At 37.3% G+C, this 17,450-nt stretch overlaps 1 protein-coding gene across 9 annotated transcripts in view; it reads left to right on the plus strand.

The window, feature by feature from the left end:
- The window catches only part of LOC149409872 (uncharacterized), a 188,642-nt gene that overhangs the window by 134,472 nt on the left and 36,720 nt on the right, over positions 1–17,450 (plus strand). For all 9 annotated transcript variants that reach the window (XM_089649242.1, XM_089649243.1, XM_089649241.1 and 6 more), the window contains 2 exons: positions 94–224; positions 5,336–5,529. In XM_089649242.1, coding sequence (XP_089505368.1) covers positions 94–224; positions 5,336–5,529 — 325 coding nt within the window. The remainder of the gene's footprint in view (positions 1–93; positions 225–5,335; positions 5,530–17,450) is intronic.

Below are 17,450 nucleotides of genomic sequence, written 5' to 3' on the forward strand. Positions count from 1 at the left end.
TTTTTTATTTTTTTATTTTCGTCGTACCGGGTGTAATCATTAAGTGCGACATCCAGAAGTCATTTACACAATCCATGATCATTTCCAACACAGTACCGCGGTTGGGGAACCGAACTGGCTCCAGATCACCTGACAGAGCTGTACAACAAGCAGATGGAGCTGTGGTACCAGGTCTCCAGGAGGTCGTCTCTCTCTGCCCTGTCGCTGGCCTCGACTAATCACAGGTGAGTGACACACAATTTATAGTATTATCATGATGCTTTCACGCATAGAACTTTACCTGTACCGTAAATAAATTTACTAAGTAATTTTGATAGTATCTGCACATGGTTGAGAAGAAAATCAAACGTATAGTGAATTGAAAGCTTTGATACTTTGCGAAAACAGACGATATTATTAAAACAATCAATGATTTTTTAATTGAAATCTTCTTTAGATTTTCATTATGGCTTTTAAACAACTGTAGCCTAACGCACAATATGAAATACGAGAGTAAGCAATTTAGGGTAAACGTAACATAAGGTATAACAAAAAAAAAAAAAAAAAACTTCACGAACTTCATCAATGACAAATATGATGACATTTTACAAAAACTTCAACAAATCATGGACATTCCAAACACCGTCAACAAAATCAAGGAGGAACTAGCGGATAAAGAAATCAGATTATCTACGGTAGAAATCCACCTGGCGGATATAGAACAAGCAGCCCTGCTGAACTCCATAGAGATAAACGGCCTAAAATTACAGGACAACATATCCCCAGTCCACGCTGTTACACGGATCGCTGAACTCGCAGGCGTTACGATGTCCCCAGAGGATACATACAAAGTCACAACAAACAAAACAAATGATCAAACAAAAATAACAATTAATTTTAAGGATACCACAAAAGCACAAACCATGTTAGCATCCAAACACAGTGACCCGATAAAAAAATTCAACGGAGAAGGAGCCAAATATGTTTATCTTAATGCGGCATTAACCCAATATTACAAAAATCTGCACTGGAACACCAGAAAAAGAGCCCAAGAAAAAGACTACAAATATGTTTGGGTAAAATCAGGAAAAATTCTCGTCAGAAAATCCAAAGACTCAAAGGTTATGGAAATAAAACACCTAAACGATATATCTAATAAACTGACATAAACACGACTGTACATCTAACACAACCTCACATCACATACTTACACAAATACACACCAACATGGCAGATTACATGGAATATATAGATTCGGACAATCAACACTACTGTGAAAGTACAAATGATATTAACCTCTGGACCAAATTCACAAAAGAAAAACATAGAATCAATATATTACACCAAAACATTAGATCGATCAATAAAAATTTTGATGAATTTTTTATATACCTCCAACAGCTTGAAAATAATTTTGATGTCATTGTACTGACAGAATGCTGGTTGAATGACAACTACATACCAAAAACAATCAAAAACTATAATACACACCATACAAAAATACACAAAAACCAAAATGATGGTATAGTTATATACGTCAGTGATAAAAATAACACAACCATTCAAGAAATAAACATAATCGACTCCAACTGCATACAAATTACATATAGAAAAGAAACATGTATCCTAGCTATGTACAGATCTCCATCCAAAAACAACATCACAAATTTCTTAACTGATCTTAACAATACATTAAATGATCTCAACAAATACAAAAATATCATCATCATAGGAGATCTTAATATAAACATTCTACAAAACGGACACCCACAAAACATAGAATACCTAGCAATACTAGCACAACACGGACTGGAGCCAATAATAAAGGTCCCAACACGGGTCACACAAAACACTAAAAGCTGCATAGACCATATAATGATCAAGACAAAACTAAAAACCAAAACAGTAGTACTTGAAAGCACAATCACTGATCACTACATGAATATGATAGCAATAGACACCGAAAACACTACTTCGAAACAACATAAAATATTTACAAAAAAAATAATTGACTACTCAAACTTAAAAGAAAAACTCCAAAAAATAAACTGGAATACATTATACCAAATAGATAATGTCGAGGAAGCCTGGAATACATTTACAAATACGCTAACGCAAGAAATAAATAATTACACTACAGTAAAACATATAAAACTTACACACAAAGCAAAAAAAAATTAAACTATGGATAACACAAGGAATATTAAACTGTATTCGTAAACGAGACAAAATTCACAAACAAACTAAACAAACACCGTATGACATGGAACCACTTAATTACTATAAAAGATATAGAAACATATGCACGAAAATTATTAGAGTAGCTAAGGAGATGTACTACAAAGAAAAACTTAAAAAAGCAAACAATTACCCAAAGGAAATATGGAAAATATTAAAGGAAGTTACATACACACAAAAATACAAACAAAAAAATACTATCGAACATCTAAATATTAACTCGAAAAAAATAGATGCCAAAACAAATATAGAAATGATGGCAAACCACGCAAATAACTTTTTTGCAACTATAGGGAAAGTTTTAGCGAATCGTAAAAAACACAGCACAAACACACTAACACAAACAAACAGATCAAACATCGATACCCAACCAACACAACACAGATTTATATTAAAAACAAGTTCGGAAATGGAAATTAACAAAATAATAAATACATTAAAAAACCAGATTGCTCCTGGATTAGATGAGATAACAACGGATTGCATTAAAATAATAAAAAATGAAATATTAAAACCTATAACACACCTAATCAACCTTAGCATAACACATGCCTGCTTTCCTAATACTCTTAAAAAAGGACTGGTAATCCCTATGTATAAATCCGGAGATAAAATGGAAATAACTAACTATAGACCAATTACTTTGTTAAACTCTCTATCAAAGATTTTCGAAAGACTATTAAAAAACCAAATAATAAAATACCTGGAAGAAAACAAATTAATCTCGGACAAACAATATGGATTTAGAGAAAAAAGAAGCACAAAAGAAGCTTTAGCAAGTACAATAGATTATATACATAGCAACTTAGATCAAGAGTTTAAATGCATAGCGATATATTTAGATTTGGCTAAAGCCTTTGATTCAATATCCCACAAAACACTTTTTAAAAAATTAGAAAATATGGGTATCAAAGACAAAGAACTACAACTATTAAAAAGCTACATGAGCGACAGAACACAACAAGTCAAAATTAATAACTATACTAGCAAACCACTGCCGATTACACACGGAGTTCCACAAGGAAGCATACTAGGGCCCGTTCTTTTCATAATTTACATAAATGAACTTTGCAGCATGGAAATAGATGGAGAAATAATTAGTTACGCAGACGACACAGTTTTATTATTTAAATCTAAGGATTGGAATAAGGTTTATAACATAGCGAATCTAGGAATCACGCAAGTGAAAAAATGGTTGGACTCAAATACACTCACACTAAACATATCGAAAACAAAATTCACAACGTACAGCATAACTAACACAGGACAGCCAAAAAACAATACAAACACCATAAAAATACACGAATGCATAAACACCAACATCTGCGATTGCCCCCCTCTAGAAAAAACAGAACAAATAAAGTATCTAGGAATCCTAATTGACCATAATCTTAGATGGACACATCACATCAAACAAATCACAAATAGACTCCTCAGAACAATACACATTTTCCTAAACATAAGAAACATATATAAAATAAAACAATTGAAAACAATATATTATGCACTATGCCAATCAATAATAGAATATGGAATAATTGCTTGGGGAGGAGCGACAAACGCAGCTATCGCTCAAATAGAAATTGCACAGAAAACGATATTAAAGGTAATACTCAAAAAACATAAACTAACCGACACAGACCAAATATTTAAAAGCTGTGACGTACTTGATATACGCCAATTATATGTTAAAACACTACTAAACTACATTTTCGACCAAAAAAACAAACCCCAACAAACACAAAATATCACTAATAGACCGGTCAGACAAGCGTACAAAGAAAACATAAAAACTCCGACGGTAAACACTACCTTTGGACAAAGACACCATAAATACCACGCTATTAAAGCATTCAACAGTCTTCCACTTGAAACAAAAATTGAGGAAAATAAAAATAAATTCAAACACAAAATAAAAAAATGGATTAAAGAACAAAAAGACATTATTACCAAAATACTATAACATAAAAGAATAAAACATATACACGCAACACAAAAAAAAAATATAAAACACACAACACACACAAACACATATATCATTATAAATGCCGATTTACATTCTCTTTTGATATTTTTCTTTTAGTGTTATAATTATATTTTAATTTTTAATCTTTATTTTTTATTTTAAATTTATCTTTATTTTAATGTTGTTTTTCTTTTCTTTTATTTTTTTTAAATGTATAAATTCTTAAATTATAACATGGGGGCCTCAGCACGGGTAAACAACCCAGTGAGGCCAACATTACTAAATTGAAATATAAAATATTGTAAAAAAAATGTATCAATAAAAAAAAAAAAAAAAAAAAAAAAAAAAAAAAACATAATCTAACATAATCTACGCGTTCGTAACATAATCTACGCGTTCATAAATGCCGTAAATATTTTATGAAAATGCACTTTTTGCAAGTTATGCTTCAAAATATTAAGAGGAATTATTTGTTTGCGCCTGTACATGCGCAATATCAATATAAATAAATTGCTGTATCCGTATAAAAATTACATTCTTTCACGGACTCTGCATATCGTGTCGTACAAGTATGCTAGAATCTTTAAGAAATCTTATTTCCAAGTTTTCACGAATTCTCTGAATTGATAATTTACAGTGATCATTGGAACTAATGATGGGTTGTTTCATAGAATTTGAATAATTCATCAAATTTGAAAATTCATTTTCGGGTTCTGTGAAAGTCCTATTCAAGTTCTGTTATTATATCATTATAGGCCAGTTACTTGACAGAACAGAAATAATAACAGAACTTGAAAATGATGTTTTAATTTTGAAGAATTGTTTAAATTCTCTGAATCAACCCGTCCTTAGAAATTGATGTTGTGAGAAAGCAGGGTGTCTTTCCGGAGGTAACTTCTACGTGATGGTAGAAGTAAAAAGATGTAATTTTTTTCATGAAAACTTTCGCAAAAAATATTTATCTTTTCTACTAATACTAAGCATGTAGGATAACCTCCCGAAGTTAGTGTACGTTGACAACCCGGACACCTTGTATAACGTACCTAAAGGCAATAACAAACAGAACGAAAATGATTGTTTTTTGCATCATATCATAGTTTGCCCCACGTTGGGTGCCAAAAATTAACACACCAAAAATGATGTTTTTTCTAGGGTCATCGGCGGTGACGACACCGACAGTAAGAGGACAAGTCCCAGCAAAAAGCTGAAGTCCTTCAAGTCGGCTCCGTACCAGTCCATCCACGCCAAGCTGCAGGAGACCAAGATGCCTCAGGAGACGCCGGCCCAGCGAGCCCAGCGCAGAAAGTTGCAGGGGCACAGCTTTGACAATACTTCCGTGTCTGAAGGTCAGTCTTGATATTATAGGACAGAATGCCGAGTGTTTCTTTGTCATGTTTGTTATTAACGACGCAGAGTAATAAATTAATGATGTATTGAAATAAATATGGCAGTGTTAACGCAATATTAGCAAAATTAAATATATTTTTTTTTTTTCATATATACGGCATAACGTTGCCATCAACAAAAGTAAGAATAGTGAAAGTACGAAAACTCAAACAAAAGTATAAAGTAACAAGCATAAAATGTAAAAGTACAACAACTGAAAGAAAAGTATAAAATGTAATAGTACAACAACTAGAAGAAAAGTAACAAGTATAAAATGTAAAAGTACAATAACTGAAAGAAAAGTATAAAATGTAATAGTACAACAACTAGAAGAAAAGTATAAAATAACAAGTATAAAATGTTAAAATTATACAATGTCTAAAAGTATAAAATGTACAAAAATATTATTTATTTAAAAAGGTTAAAGTGAGTACTGCTTAGTATGAGCGATGAAGAAGAACATAATTAATTGTATAATTTATTGAAATATTGAATTTATAATTTGTATTAAAAAAATATGAAACGGGAAAATATACAGAATTTAATAGATTAGATTAATTATTTGTAATAATATTTAGGGGTTAATTCACCATCCTCTCTGAGCAGTTAATAACTAACACCGTTGCAATATTTTTCCTGACGTCTAAATGATCTAGTCCTAGCACTCGATCGTGAAAGTCAGAGGGAATAATATTATGAACTTAATCTCTGAAAAGCCGTTCGTACACCAGTGACAATATTTTCTTTCCCGCTGACAAACTGGTCATGCACTGCTGGCATTGGAATTTCGCCCTAGCTGGAATTTTTTGATAATCAGTTCATTTTTAATCCATTTTTGTTTTACCTCAAAAAGGGTCTGGTGTTCCAAAGGTTAATGCACAAAAATTCGTCCTGCGTATGTTTGTGCTCGTAAAACTCTAAAAGTAGTCGAGCGATATCGCTGAAAATTTCAATGTTTGTTTTTATTAGTAACAGGAGTATTTAAAGAGTGGTTTGAATGGTAGGAAAAGTCGGGGACGCTCGAGGAATACTTCACGCAATATCTCTTCACCGTTTTGACATACAGAGTCGAATTAAAGCCGATATAATGTATTTTTTTAACGGTAACATTGAGGTATACAGTAGTGAATGGTGTAAGAAGTTAGAGACGTCCGAGAAAGACATTGGCAATAGCGAAGCATTGTAGGGTCCGTTAGTTATTTTATATTAATTAATTTTGAAATGTTTGTTGTATTGCTTGACACTGATATATTTGTTTCTATAGACCTCATTTTTTTATGAACAATAGTTTTCCTCGATAGGAGACCATAGATATATTTCTGAAAAATAATATCTAGTTGTTAATATATTTTTTAAAAACAATTCAGAGGATTAGAAATTTTATATTCACTGTACAAAAATGATTAACAATATTTTCTAAATAATATCTGACTGTAAAAATGTACAATTATTATTATTTAAATGATGTTTTATAAAGGTATCGCAGCGAGAGTTGACGCAAACACAGTATGTACACAGATGCATTGCCAGCATACAGCATTTTTCAAACTTACAATTGAAAAAAATAATAATGTGTTACCTACTTAACCTACTTCCCAACATCCGATCGAGCTGAATATCGTCAGATGGATTCGTTGTAGATGACAATGCACTTTATCAACTTTTGTTTTCAAATACGCACACACAGGCGGACATGCACGCATTTTCTTGAAATTGCGCGACATTACAGCAGTTTTTTTTTTTTTTTTTTTTTTTTTTTTTTCGTATGGTGGGGGGTCAGAGGGGGACATCTAGATCTGCGAGCCATTTTAGGGCCTCAGGCGTCGCCATGTGGACCTCATCAATCCCGCCGGGGAATGAATGGAGCGGGCATTCGTTGACCACATGTTCGGTAGTCTGCACCGCACCACATTCACACATCGCCGACTCTTTAAGGCCCCATCTGTGCATCATGTGGGCACAGCGGCTATGGGAGCACCTTAACCTATTGATGGCGGACCAGGTTTTGCGAGGCAGTGAGAACCCAGGCTGTCTCTCGGTGGGGTCCTGTATGAGATGGGCATTTCCCACGTTGGCCGTTTGCCACTCAAGTTTCCACCTATCTTCTGGGGTGAGAGGTAGTCGGGGGAGCCTCTCTCCTTCCGCCCAGAAGGGCTTTCGGGACTTCAAGCGGCATGCCGGGTGGGAGACGACATCTTCGTGTAGAGGTATTGCGCTTTTTTGCAGCACCTTCTTGTATTCCCTCAGTGTTGCAATTTCTCGCCTGATGTTTGGCGGGGTTATGTTTGCAAGTACGGGGAGCCAAGGGAGAGGAGTAGATTTTAAAGTCCCGCTGATGGTTCGCATTGTGGCATTAAGCTGAACGTCTACCATGGAAGTGTGGGCGCTTCTAGCCCATACTGGAGCACAGTATTCAGCCGTTGAGAAAACCAGGGCAATGGATGCTGTTCTGAGCGTGTTGGCGTCGCATCCCCAGCTAGTTCCAGCTAGCTTATTAACTAAGTTAAGCCTTGTCCTGGTTTTTTTACCCACTGTTTCCATGTGTTGCCGGTAGTTCAAGCTCCTGTCCAAAGTAACTCCGAGATAGCGGGGGTGGGGGTCATGGTAAATATTTTTTCCATCAAACTGAACACAGAGTTTGGCATCCGCTTGTGAATTGCTAAGATGAAAAGCTGTCGCAACTGTTTTCGACCCATTTGGCTTTAGTCGCCAATTGAGGAAATAGATATCTTCTGCAGCTTTAAGGGTTTTGGCTTGAGCTGTGACGGCGATGTCATCTGCGTAAGCAAATTTTCTGCCTTCAGTGTGAGGGAGGTCTCGAGTGTAGATGTTAAATAGCGATGGGGCCAGCACTGAGCCCTGGGCAAGGCCATTATTGAGGGGTATTTTTTTGCTTTTTCGCCCTCCTAGAAAAACCCTGAAGGTACGGCCAGTTAGCAGTTGCTCAATGAGTCGTACTGTGTTGCCATCCTCTATGGTGTCGTACAGTTTAACAAGGAGGCCTTTGTGCCACACCGTGTCGTAGGCCGCAGAGAGATCAATGAACGCTGCCGCAGTCTTCAGCCGTTTCTGGAAACCAGATTCAATGTGTGTTGTCAGTGCTAACACCTGATCGCAGCAGTTACGGCCTGGTCTGAAGCCAGCTTGCTCTTGTGGGACCACTTTCTCCAAAATTGGAGTAAGTCTGCGGAGCACAACTCGCTCAAGAAGTTTGTACATGGTACTTAAAAGTGAAATTGGCCGGTAGCTGTTCGGATCCTCTGCTGGCTTGTTGGGTTTGAGGATCGCAATAACTTTAGACTTTCTCCAGGTATTTGGTATTTCTCCAGTTTTGAAAATTTCAGTAAATAGTTTTGCGATCCATATTTTTGTCCGTGGTCCAGCATGTTTCAGAAAGTCTGGGAGAACTCCATCACATCCAGCTGCTTTCCCAGCTTTTGTTGAAGTGAGGGCGATATCTACATCGTCAGCTGTAACGGCGACCACAGTGTTGGGGTTCACCGGCCATTTTAGCCGCGCCGCCTTCAGAGATTTTTGGACTTGGTGGTTTATGTTAGACCTTGTTGTCGTTTTTGAACTACGGAGTAGTTGCTGAGCAACAGCATTTGGTGACACTTTGGGCATTGTTTTAGTTGGCTGATCTGCAGCTCCAAGTCGCCTTAGTGTTTACCATGCTTTTCTGCTCGAGTGCTCGAAATTCATTTCCTCCATTAATTCATTCCACCGTTTCATACGCCCGTCGTCCAGAGACTGGAGAAGGTCAGAGGCAGTGTCTGGGTCATTCGTCCTTATTACAGCAGTTAATATGCGAAATAAATGTCGGTCGTACCCAATTGGGATTTTCTCAGTTGTTAGCGCGGTTGACTCTAGTCCCTGGGGAGGAAGATCCAATCCTCAGTCAAAACAAAAAAAAATTAATACGTGTTTTTATTTAAAATAGTGTATTACAGTAAACAATTTTTTTTTTCTATGTGGACTTAAGCAAGACAACCAACAGGCTGTTTTGCTAGGAAATCACCCTAGGAAGTACATAATATGCACCAATACATACAATACTATGTTTGGGTTGACTCTAATTGCGTGACCTGTAATATTATAACGTTATGTATTTATATTAATTTAAAGAATGTCCTTTAACTCAATGTGTTTTGTGAAGTTTTTATCAATGTGCTTAAGAAATATGTTTTGCAATTTTAAACTAACGTAGGTAAGTTTTACAAATTTAATACTTCTAATAACACATTTATATGTTATGGTCGATATTACGTTTAATTTATTTATCCACACTTACAAACACTAACTAACTAACTAACTAATTGACCAAACAGTCCACCGCACCAACGATGAAATTTTTGCAAAAGATGTAAATCGCTAAAAAGTCGAAAATGTAGATCAGCTACAAAACCTAAAATAAATACATTTTCCTTTCGTTATCTATTTAATTTTTTTATAAATATGTGAGTACCTCACAAGTGTTCCCACTACTCCAAATCGTCTGGAGATACTGAGAGTATTGCATCCCCATAGTGGGGAGGGAAAGGAAATGGGGGAGAGGAAGGTGGGGTCTAGCTATTCACATCTGTTCGCCAAACACGGCAAAAGCCATTTAAAGCAACGTTTCAATTCTTAATGGTGGTCTTAACCGGGACAATACTGGGAGCATCTTCCGCTCTGGAACGTGCCACAAATATACTAAATATTATTTTAATTACGAAATAATTATATAAAATTTATTTGCACACTCCGGGATTTGAACCCGCAAATTCCAGATTCGTGGCAAAGGATGGTGTTACTGGTGTTATGGACACCGTTAATGTCGTAATTTTAAAATTATTTCCACTAAATGCCTTAATAATGAACTGCCTCGAAAGCCAACTAAAATTAAAACAATAATGTTCGTTGTAAGGTAATTAGCAAATATAAATGAGAAATTAAGCCGCGGAAATCAAATGGAAAATGTATTGTAATGTTACAGTGGCTGAAATGCATTTTCGATTGCTCGAGATTTACAGATCAGATCTCTGATTTAAGCATAGACATATGAATATTAGTAGACCTGCCCTAAGTGATTAAAAGCGTATTATCCCCATTCCCCATACCGGTTCCATTGGAGCCGGCTGTGCTCGCGTATGGCCTGTAATGGACCTGTTTGGGGTAAAGGAACGTAAAGAATTTTTTTTTTCATAAATTAAAATACGTTCAGAGAATAGGGAGAAACGAACAGACTATGGACATCTCTGGGACATACTAGAAGCTTTATTATAGAAACCTACGTCGGTAATAGGTGTTAACCACGTAATAATTAAAAGAGGCGTGATGGAGCTCAACGAATCAGATCATTCCCAAAATCAATTAAATAATTTTTCGCCAATCACGGAGACTAAGGGCGGTCTAAAGACACGAAACACTCTAGGTTGATTTACTGTTGAGCTAACCTTGGGATCCGGTCTCACGATGCGTGTAAGGGCACTTGGAGAACGACGATAAATTTGCATTCTAAGGTAGAAACGAAGCGATACCCAACCAGCGATAACGAAACAGGGGGGTGACGGTTTGGCGAAAGAAGATGGTTTTTTAGAATGTTTTGGTCCAGAAGACATATTACGAGGTGATCCTCATAGAGAGAATTGTTTACGATCGCTGAGGTTCTGAGTGCTATTTCAAGTGTTGACAATGGACACGAATTTTAACTTAAGATGGGATGTTTGGCCGAAATTGCCTAATTATATTAACACGGGGGAGATGCAAGTTGGGTAATTAAGAAAAGACATAAAAGTTAATGGGTCACGAAGTCTTTGATTAACGATCAAAATTTTACGACCTTTTTTGCGCGTAAACAAAGTTACGAGGATAATATATTGAAATTCCTAGATAAAGCGAGAAAGGAGTATATGGGTTGGGCTAAAACTAGACGCAAAAAACTGTAAAAACAGGGATGTACTGGGCGTAGATCGCCGAAAAGAAAGGACCGGAAATCGAAAAGAAACCCGAAAAGTAGTTTAGCTCATGATGGAAGGGGTTTCGACGACTCGGGTAGTGGACAGCGTTGGGTTACGAAAGATTACCAGAAGATATGCGGCGGATATCACGAAAAGAGTCAAAACAGGTAGGCGAAATTATAAAAACGTGTCGAATCAAATTTTGGAACGAATGCCTACGTATGTCATCACCGAGAGGAAGGTATATGTGTCCTGGGATCACCCACGGATCGTGTAGACACCAATCAAATGCTAGAAGGCAGCACACAAGGAAGGATACTGTATGCGCAAGCGCTGGACATAATGGGTGAAAACTTCCGGTAGTTGGGATAATTTATCGATTGTACTATCGATATCAATAGCGAATTTCTCGGAAAGATTTCAAAAACAACGATATAGAAATGAGCTACACCTAGTCTATAGGCCGGAAATCAACCAATATTACAGACACAACACGTGTACGAGGAAAAATAATCAAATAATTTTGCGCAATAATCTACATCGCCGAAAATCATGTACGAGAGGGCGCCCGAAAGTCAGGTCACCGAGTACGCGCCTGTACCCGTCTCGGCAGAGGGTAGGTGTCTACCTCAACTCGGCAGGCGTTAACCAAAAACCCTGAAACGGGGTGATGCAATTCTAAACTTAACGGGAAGTGAAACCTCGGATTCATAAAGGCGAAAGTCGCACAAATTTTAAGGCGATTTATTCGAAAAAACATTATTAAATAGCGTTGTTTGGAGGAAATCGGGGCTTTTTCGTTTTAACTTGGTTGGAGTCGGGCTTCGATAACTTAACGTCGCGACAGTTTGGTGTGCTATCTTTAAACTAAACTGATAGAGTTTTAAATATAGTGAAGTTGTGGTTTTAATATTAATTGAAATAATTGAAGTGTTTTAAAATTTAATTAGATTCAACCAAAAAAAAGGGTAAACTCATAATTAGACGATACTAAATTCACGGGTTGGAGTCTCTTGGTTCAGACTAATATAAAACGATGAAACTCGACTGCGGTAATGTTTAATAATAACGCGTGTGCCATTAGAGGAGAAAAAAATAGAGAACCATAATAATTATCAAATGACCAGACGAAAACGGCTAAGTCAAAGTTCTAAATTTATTGTGAAATTGAAGAGACAGCGTACATTGATCAAAAAGAAATAATAATAAAAATCGTGTAGAAACGCGGCGAATGAATTTACTCGGAGAATAGAATTTAATAAGAGCTAAATACATCATTCGTAAATCACATGTGGACCTTCTGGTCAAAATTAATAATAATTAATTTCCAATATATAAAACGTAGGGTAAATTGCTCATTTGAATTGGGGGTATAGACAGTGTTTTCCTTGCGAACACGGGAAGGTTTTAACGGTCTACACGATATAAGAATTGAGTGAAAAAATCGAAGTGAACGTGGCAGATAATATATGAAAGGTTCTAGGGAGGGGAAGGGGGTTCTGGGTAGATCTCGGCAAATACTTACTTAGATACTCTAAAATAGTCGATAGGGAGAGATATCTAGATTAGGTACAGTGGAGGCCAACAGATACCGATGCATGTCAACTATCAATTTACGGTTAGGGAGGAAGAGACCATTCTATTGAAAGAAATGATCCGCTTAAACATTCCGAATTCCAGTATCAGGTAATTTATGTGCTATCTACGGAGCGGCGTATGAAAGTAGAAATTTTAGCTAGAAAAATTAGATACAATATGGTTATAGTTTCTACCGGCGAGTAGACGGGTGACATAGAGAACCGATTTCGAATTTAATACGAACCCTTAACGGCTTAGGGGCTTCTACATCCTACCTACAGCCCCTGGACGTGGATTAATGTACATGTCGTCGATATCCCGACTGGACTGGTAATATAACGATTTTGGGTGAGTGATCTTGCATGAATATATATTTCCAGAACGTTAAAATTGCGACGAAGATGGGGCTGCAACTGATAAAATAGTATCACATTTAGAACTGTTTGCTTGCTTCTAACAGCTGTGTTTAGCACGAGGCCAATGACCTACTTATTTGTAAGCAGTTAGTGGCGACACACGACCAAAAGGAAGAAAGGGGACCCCATAAATCACTCGACGTCCGTGCCTGACGACAAAAGTCGTACACTCTACCGAGTTGGCGGCCGCGCAGAGGCACCTCAAATCAACATGGAAGCGACTAGCTGCAACCAACTCATGCTCAAAACAAATAAAAAAATAAAATTAATAATATTTGTATAACCTTATATGTTCACTAACAAATTCCTAAATACCTTTGGCCTCGGCTTAGAACTCACCGTTGGAGTATGTTGTCCGTAAGCTGTCTTGGGAAAGCACACAACTTCCTCGGCTCAGAAGATTTTCTACTTTCCTCATCACGCGATTTCGGGGCGTCAACGTTGTATGGAGAATCACGAAGAGTTCGGGGGGGTCATCCCTTTTCGCGGAACCGGGTCGGATGAGAGGACACGAGAGGCAGTATGAAAATTAATGTCAAGTTGGAATGTTTGGGCCTTGGTTCGCTGCGAAGGCGTTTAATTGAACGGGCTCCAAGTCTTTCAAAATCGCGTGGAGGGGACGTCGGCGTGATGAACGAGGGTTCAAAATCGGAGGACGAACACATACTAAAGCGGGGTTTACCCGGAGGTTGATGCAACTCGACTGGAAAACCCTCGAGATCCTTTGCAGCATCCTTCGTGAGGTGGATAGTAGGCCTGGCGGCTAGTGGACGTTGAAAGCCTCACCAGAACAAACCTATTTGAAACATGCACGCGTTTAGCATCATGACAAGGGACGCAATGAAAAATTCCCCTTTTACAGTCAGTAAAGTAGTCCGTTGGAGGAAGCGGGGCGGGGTGATTTGGGATATTCCAACAGGTGCATTACCTCTCCCTCTGACGTGAGCGGTCCGGAGGTGTCAAGGCGACTATAAGAAGAAGTTAGACCAGACCTCGGGGAAAGCCAGACACGTATTGGTTCTTGGGGTTTTGCATTTGGAAGAATAGCGACCATTTCATTTGGGGCAGTGAGGTGCCGACCCAGTTTGCAAAAAAAAACCTTTTTTTTCTCGTCATTTAATCCGTTCCCATCTCCTCTTCTCTCGTTTCCACTTCCATCCGCAACACCCAAAGTTTACTAACCACAGCTAAATCCATTTATCTAGTTTTAGTACATCGTTACAGAGGTCGACGAGAGAGTCCCAGTACTTATGCGGAAACAACACACTATTCAACGAAGGGTTTAATAGCCCGTACACAAGAGGGGGGGGGGGGGGGGGGGGGTTCGGTTCTATGTCACAATCTAGAATTTATAAACACGGGGACATTAGGTAAGGGCGGGGATACAAGGAAATTGTAAAGATATGATATAAGCTGTTAGGTCGATTAGTAATAGGGTCCAGTATTCGAAAGTTAGGTGAGACACGTACTCGTTCCTTGTAGAACTCGCTGAGGGTCGATGGACGTTTTCCCCACGCTTTGGCTAAAAAGAACCGGGAGTTACCACAGAAAGGAGACATTAAATACCTACCACCCCATAGCGGGGGGGCTTCGAATTAACAAATCACACAACGTGAAGTTAAGGGATTTATTGTAGATCAACCCCAAAGCGAAGGCCTTATTTTACTGTGTGTAATATCGCAGGGGCGGGGAATGTTCAGAGTTAGCTAGGCTCAGCACGATATCATTTTGCAAAAGCGAACTGAACGCTGGGGATAAAGAGGTATAAAAACCTCATTCAAGCGAGTTAGGACAATTAAGAGGTCGAGTCAACACATTTGGTGCCTTGAGAACCAGGAGCCGAGAGTTTTACAAGTTGGGGTGGCTTCATTGACCTTATAAGCGATAGAGGTACGAGTATGGTGTCTCAAAAAAAAAAAAAACATGTCAGGAGCGAATAGAAAAAAAATAGGTCGAAACGAATGTGGGCCAGTTGTAAAATAGTCTAGACAGGTGAACAAAAATTAAGCTGGACGCACTGTTAGACTCTAGTGTCATTTATGATTTAATTACTTACGATGGAGACGGCGAGGCGCCGGACAATAGTGCAAAAAAAAAAGGTTACCTACTCTTACGTATCTACAGCCGGTGGTAGATTTATCGCTCTGAACACGGCAGGGATGTCGGTCGGCTGTTTGTTGGGACTCGTGTGGCGCCGTTTTGGGTAAAGTCGCCTCAGGCGCGCCGTACAAATGAATAAAGAGAATTAATACACAATACGGTAGTTAGTAATGAATAATATAAATTGAGTACTTTCACGAGACTAATAATAAAAGGGAAAGGTTACACAGTTAAATGGAAAAAAAAAAAAAACGTAAGCTGATGTTAATCAACATTTCATGAGAAAAAAAAAGAGAAAATAAATAAATAGACAAGTTAATTACGGAATCTTTATTTGAGTGGAGATTTGTATTAGTTGATATTGCGAAATGTACGCCAACCTTCGATAAGGAAAAAATATACAAATCAGTTAAATGATCATAATTTGAGAAGGGCTCGCATTTAGATGGTGAAACGTAAAGCATCTGACTAGTATTTTGTAGACCGCTTGAAAAAAAAAATAATATGAAATGAATATTATTCAAACATTTTAAATGCCTTACGAAAGTGGGTAAAAACCGTACTAATATCGGTTTGTCGTTTCGAAGAGACCTATCGATGGTCACTTGAAAATTATTGCAAGCTAAAAGGAACTAATAGACCTTTTCATGATTTACAACGGTCGGGTCATAAATCTTAGAAAGAAAAAAATATCCACCGAGCATTTGCGAGACGATTTGTAGTACATAAAAACGGTTTGTTATCTTTGGATAGCGTGATATTAAGGGGAAACCTAACCGGTGAACATTTTGAAGGAAACAGCTTCGAAAATACAAGCTTTCATACAAAAGGGATCCGTCTATCCTCTTAATATAGAGTTAAACTTCGCAATGGGTGGTGATAACAGATAACAGATATTGTATGAGCTTTTGTACGACGTAGTTTGGAAACGTTATGCGTGCAGACATCGGTAGTCTCGGAATGTGTATATTACAAAATGGTCGGTAGATAACGGTTTTTCGATACCTAGCAAGCAATATAAAGAGGGAGAAAGTGTGAGATGGTAATAATAATAATAAGGTAAACCGAAGACTAGTGAGATTTGACTTGGTTACGAATCGGGACAGCCGGGATAGTGAGAGAGGGGAGATAATAATTATTTTGTTATGTTTTCGTAAAGGTTTAAATTAAACGTAGTGAGTACAAGCAGGGATACAATACGTTTGCGTACCACGACGAGTTCATTGAACCTACAGTGAACATTACCGGTGATTACTATCAAATACTTAAGTTCGTTACGTAACGGATGTTTTTCGGTGAAATAAATGCAGTGTTCTTGTGAAGTGAATAGTTACAACCATTGGATATAATCTAACTTAATATTTGAATAAAGTGAAAACAGTGATATTGTGAGAAAAACTACAGCGTGAAATAGTGACTAAATTCTGTGAATAAGAATAAATAAATCCGTTTCAATTAGTTCAACAAGTAAACAAAACACGTTCGGTACAATACGAATATTAAAACAAAAGATAGGTAGTCTCGCAAAGCTACTACTTGGATGACTTAGTCATATATTTGTGCGGAAATGTCGATGAACATCTAGGACACGTAAGTGCAGTTTTAGGGAGGTTGCGTGTCCAATTCAATAAACCAGATTTAATCCAATTCAAGTTTTATCAAGGCTTATTGATAACCGGCCACACATACGGATTATTATTTATTAAAGAAAACGAAAAAAAATTATAGTCACGCGAGAATTCAAAAAAAAACAGAAAAAAAAACCACATGCAAAATAGCTACGCGTTTTAAATAGATTCATGTTGCGTGCATACCATCATGGAAAAAAAAACATACAACCGAGACTTC

The sequence above is a fragment of the Hesperophylax consimilis genome, chromosome 29 (genome assembly GCF_061612785.1).
Source record: "Hesperophylax consimilis isolate HC1 chromosome 29, BYU_Hcon_1.0, whole genome shotgun sequence".
NCBI lineage: Eukaryota > Metazoa > Arthropoda > Insecta > Trichoptera > Limnephilidae > Hesperophylax > Hesperophylax consimilis.